We start from the raw sequence: 5,889 nt of genomic DNA, 5'->3' as shown, positions 1-5,889 counted from the left end.
CAACAACTGGCCACAGAGACCTTCGACAGTGACACTCATGACGAGAACAATACGTTCAGTGCGAACAGTGAAGGTGAAAAGGAATCGAAGCAGACGAACTTTAAAAAACGTTCTGCACGCCCACTGAGAAGGGCGGCTGCGAAGCAACGAGAAATGATGGATCGTCTGCTAAAGGGTGACAGTCTATGAAATGTAGCTGCAAACAGTAAGTGAGAGAGGGAGTGTCTCCCTGGTAGGTAGGGAGGGTGAAGTGAGAAAGTTTGTAAGTGGCATGAATCCACGGAGATTGGAAGTGCGTAGGTGTGGGGAACGGGGACGGGATAGTCTCTCGTACTTACGAAACGAGCGTTGTACAGAGCCATGCCCCTCCCTCTTGTTCCCCTAAGGTGGTAGCCCACATGTGGCAGTGTAAAAAGTGATTTGATTAATGTAGAGGGCAAAATAAGGGAAATAAACAGTGAATTCTGAAAATTAACGTAAATTTACATATACTGACTTGAATGAAGAATACAATGAAATTAACGACGAAAGTCTTACATAATTTACATACAAAACTTATACCTACATGGGAGGAACTCACCTTATGAGCTGGCTATGCACCTCTTAAATACACATGAAACACATAAATAAATATTTACTTAATGCTAGATCAGCTTCGTAGTAATATATATATATATATATATATATATATATATATATATATATATATATATATATATATATATATATATATATATATATATATATATATATATATATATATATGGAGTGTATTAGGAGGTGTACTATCTTAAGTATGAAGCAACCGCATTCTTTTGGACGGCTTTGTACTTCTGATCATCACTAAACAATCAACTCTTATTTGGGGCTCCAAGAAGCTGCTTGAGCAACAGTGGCCACACCCCAGAAACCATCTCGGCTGATGGGCTAAACTTGTGTGGGTAGGCGGTGCATTGTTGCAGTGCTTCCATCTTTCAACATGTGTTGCTTCGTTGGGACTTGTAAGTCTGGTGTCAGGGAGTAAATCTTCCCACATCGTGATGTAGGCACTAGAGATTGTCGGAGGAGGTGGCAAACGGAAAAAATTCAGCAGGAATAACTAACAGGTAGCCATATACCATTTCAGCTACTGAGACATCCAGGGCATTCTTAAGAGTGGTTCCTAATCCAAAGCAGCTTTGAGGGTGTAATGAAATTGTTCAACCATTCCATTGGCTGCAGGGTTGTAGGCAGTTGTCTGATGTAGGGTGATGTCCAGTATATTTTCTAATGATTTCCATAATTGAGAGGTGAAAGTGGTACTCCTCTCAGAAGTAACATGCTCAACGATATCAAATCTCACTATCCACACTGAAAGTAGGACGGATGTACATGAAGCAGATGTTGCAGTTTGCATGGGGACTGCTTCAGGCCGAGTGGAGTTGTCAATGACGGTAAACAGGCAACGGTCGACTTGAATGTGGGTAAAACAATGCTAAGGTTGAGGAAAAGTGCCCACTCCTGATTCTGTGTGTCAATCTACTTCTGAAGTTTGGCATGAAGTACAGGAGTAGACCCAATCCTTAGCATCCTTAGTAAGGCTGTGCCAAATGAACTTCATCTTCAGTAGCTGTGCAGTAGATTGGCATGAAGGATGTGAGAGGCCATGGATTAAATCAAACACCTGTCGGTGCTTGAGAACAGGTATCCACGGCTGTGGCCTACCTGTACTGACGTCACAGAGGAGTGTGACGGAGTTGTCGAGGGCAACGGCTACCCAATGGAGGAATGTGCGGAATGTCCTGCAGGCTTGGTACTCTGGATCGTTTTGTGAGGCTTCTGCCAAGGCATTGCATTCCAATCCCAGGTGAATGACAGCCAATGTGTTTCTTGACAGGGCATCGGCAACAGTATTCATTTTCCTAGGGGTGTGTTGAAGGGGCCAGTTGTATTCAGCCACAGCAGAGAGATGTCGGTGATGACTGGTGTACTAGTCAACTATCAAGTGAAGACATGCACCAGAGGCATATGGTCCGTGTGAATGACGAAGGGCGTACCCTCTAAGAAGTGGCAAAAGTGTCAGACAGCCAAATGCACTACTAGCAATTCATGGTTGAATGTAGAGTAGCCGGATTTCACCTTGGACAGTTTTTTACTGAAGGCCAATGGGAAGGGTGAGCTGTTGTCCACATACTTGAGTACTGCACCAGTAGTGACATCACTGTCATCAGTGGAGCGAAGGAAAGGGGTATGTGGCATGGAAAAAGTGAGAGCAGCAATGATTGATAGGGCATTCTTTGTGTTGCAGAAGGCCACTTCGTGAAGAGGACCCCACTTCAGGTCTTTTGACTTGCCCTTGAGTGGAGCGTAGATGGGGGCGAGAGAGGTAGAGATGGCTGGCAAGAATTGGTAAAAATAGTTTATCATGCCCAAGAATTCTTGCAGTACTTTGACGGTCGAGGAACTGTGGAAATTCTGAACTGCTGATACCTTCTCAAGGAGGGGGTGAATGCCTTCAGGAGTAATGGGATGCCCAAAAAACAATACTTTGATGGCGCCAAAGGTACACTTGTTGTACTGGACTACAAGACTGTTCTGTTGTGGGCAGTCAAGAGCGATACATAGGTGACAGAGGTGTTCCTCTTTGGAGGAAGAAAACACAAGAATGTCATCTACGTAACATACATAGAAGGGGAGGTCCCCTAAGATGCCCCCCCATGAGATGTTGAAAAGTGACCCCAGTAATTGAATGTGTCTGTGTCAAGGGGGGGGGGGGAGTGATGGTTGTCTTGGGGATGTCTTCTGGGTTCATGGCCACCTGATAATGCCTCTTCAGGAGGTTGAGAGTGGAGAAATCCTTCACTTCATGCAAATAGGGGTTAGTGTCAGCGATGTCAGGGAGGGGGTAGTGATCCGAGTCGGTCTGCTTGTTTAAATGCCTATAATCCCTATAAGGGCACAGGGAGCCATCTTCAGGACAATGTATAGGGGTGATGACCATGGACTTGAGGCCTTTTAGCAAAGGCCCATTTCTTCCATTTTGACGAACGTTTCTTTAGCGGCTGCTAAACAATTTGTGTCCAGATGCCTGAATCTGGCAAACACTGGGGGCCACGTCGTCTGATATGGTGATAAATACTAAGCTTGGCAGGAACCTTGGGTGTTTGGTAAAGTTCTGGTCGGAAGACTTCTGGGTACAACGTGAGGAGGTTAGTGTAGGCATCCTTGGGTGGGATGATGTGGAGTGTGAGTTCGGAGGGAGCTGGTTAAAGAGGTGTCAACGAGTATGAGTCTGCGTTGACTAAACATTGATTTGCCATATCAACCAGCAGGTGGAAATGGGTGAGGAAATCCACACCAATTATTGGCAATGAAACATCGGTAACAAGAATCTTCTAATGGTATTTGGCTCTCCCACATGATAGTGTGAGTTCTCGTACCCATGGATCGGGATCCCAGATCTGTTGGTAGCTACCAGGCAGATGTCAGCAGGCTTAGAATGACTATGTTGTGTCCTAGAGAGTGACATTGATAGAAGGAAACTCCAAGCACCAGTGTCTACCAAAAGCAGCACATCAGTAGCAGCATCATGTAAAAAGAAAAGATTAGTAACTGGGGAGGCCACTGCAACCAGCGATGGACTACTTACAATTTTTTTTGGCCACTGACAACCATCTGCACATTTCTTAACAGCAACCCTGAATCTGGATTGATAGTAGCATAACTTTGATGTCAGTAAGTAGCCGTAGAGGTCGTTTTTGGGGGGTGTGAGCGAGGGACATAATATGTGGATAATGAAAAGCTATGTCACTGTCCCAGCAAGTAACAGGGTGGGCATCTGGGTCCTACCACATTCACGTCAGCTTTGGTCAAGTTTGAAGGGTTGTCCTCTTCGACAGAAGCGGAGGTGTTGATGGAGGTCTTAAAGGTGGTGAAATGGTTGTCCATAAGGGTGTTGACTTTGGTCATCAGGTCTTCCATGGGCAAGGTATCGACATTGCGGATGGTGGTGTGTACAGGTTCGGGTAGGTGTTGTATCCAAAGGGCATGACATAGGTTCCCTTCCTAGGGAGAGCCCTCTGCAGCAGGTTGCAAGCGAGCGATACTGGTCATTTCCCTTAGGGTGAGCAAAGTCTTTTGGTCCCCCAATGGTTGATAAGAGAGCTGGAAAAGCTTGGCTATATGGGGAGGCGGTGATGGTGAGTACTACTCTAGGAGGTATGTTTTAAGGGCGTCATACTCTATTGGGGCGTTACCTTGGTCGCAGAGCCAATCAGAGATTTTTGGGAAAGTGTCCTTGGGGATCAATGCGATGACATAGTCTACTTTGCTGCTTAAGAGCGTCACACCCTTGATACAAAACTGAACTTCGGCGAACTGGAATCAGGAAAATGCTTCTCTACTGGTGAAAGGCGGTAGTTTCATAAAAGCGGTGTACATAGACGCATCAGGGTTGGTGGGCAGCATCATCAAAGGGAAGGGCACAGGGGTTAGCGGGATGGCGGTGGAGAGCTGATCACTCCGGTGATCACCAATTGTGGTAGACTAGTGAGGGTCTTAATGGAAAGATGAGCGGAACATAACTGACTATTCAAATTACATGACAAGATTATATATATAACAAATAGTTGAGGGCAAAATGGCATAAAACTTTAACAATGCGAAACATGTAATAGAAAGCTTAAACAGGTTTCTCTATTATCAGTGTGGGAGAGAGCATGAGAGAGAGAAAGAAAAAGAGCAATAGCATTACAGCATATGAGTGTGTATAAAATACACGAGCGTTATAAGGTGGTTAACAAGATGCCAAAACGTGATATTCTTCTTTGTATGGGGGGCGTGAATGCAAAACTAGGTAATGCTAATGATGGTTTTAGTGAATGCATTGGTGTCCATGGTGTAGGGAAGATGAATGATAATGGTGTTCGATTTGTCACTTTTTGTTTAGCTAAGGAATTGATGATAAGCAAGAAACTTTTTAAACATAGAGATATACACAAGTATACTTGGACATCTCCCTGTGGAAAACACCACAACCAAATTGACTATTTAGCAATAAATATAAAATATAAATACTCACTATTGGATATCAGATCTCTACGGGGAGCTGATATAAGAAGTGATCACCAACTTCTTGTCTCAACACTTAGACACAATTTGAACGCCAAGAAAAATAATGTAAACATACCCCCTAAATATGACATTGAAAAGCTAAGACAACAAAGCAGTGGGTAGGAATATTACGTTATTGAGTGCAGGAACAAATTTACAGTCTTAGAGATGTTACTTGGTGAAGAAGTAGTTAGATGTGAATAATCATTGTAAATCAAAATTGAAGAAATCTTTCAGAAATCTGCCAGCATCACAATAGGACAAGGAAGTGAAGTAAGATGAAAGAAATGGATGAGTTGTAAAACATGGAAACTGATAGAGATAAGAATCATCATCATCATCTCCTACGCCTATTAACACAAAGGGCCTTGGTTAGATTTCGCCAGTCATCTCTATCTTGAGTTTTTAAATCAATACTTCTCCACTCAACAACCCCTACTTCACACTTCACAGTTCTCAGCCATGTAGGACTGGGTCTTCCAACTCTTCTAGTGCCTTGTGGAGCCCAGTTGAAAGTTTGGTGAACTAATCTCTCTTGGGGAATGTGAAGAGCATGCCTAAACCATCTCCATCTATAATTCACCATGATTTCGTCCACATACGGCACTCGAGTAATCTCTCTTATAGTTTCATTTTTTTCCTGTCCTGGCACTTGACTCCTAATATTCTTCTGAGGGGTTTGTTCTCAAATCTACAAAATCTGTTAAATATTGTTCCATTGTTATACCACGACCCATGTCCATACAGTAACACAATCTCACTAAACTGATATATAAAGCCTGATTTACATATGTAATT

The 5,889-nt window shown here is 43.5% G+C and overlaps 1 protein-coding gene across 1 annotated transcript; it reads left to right on the top strand.

Moving 5' to 3' along the window:
- Positions 1-4,782: 4,782 nt before the first annotated feature.
- On the top strand, positions 4,783-5,214 carry LOC137649378 (craniofacial development protein 2-like). Its single transcript, XM_068382361.1, has one exon. The coding sequence runs from the start codon at positions 4,783-4,785 to the stop codon at positions 5,212-5,214; it is 432 nt and encodes a 143-aa protein (XP_068238462.1).
- The last annotated feature ends 675 nt before the right edge of the window (positions 5,215-5,889 follow it).

Source organism: Palaemon carinicauda, chromosome 11, assembly GCF_036898095.1.
Source record: "Palaemon carinicauda isolate YSFRI2023 chromosome 11, ASM3689809v2, whole genome shotgun sequence".
Lineage (NCBI taxonomy): Eukaryota > Metazoa > Arthropoda > Malacostraca > Decapoda > Palaemonidae > Palaemon > Palaemon carinicauda.
This window is presented reverse-complemented; position numbering and strand designations above follow the sequence as displayed.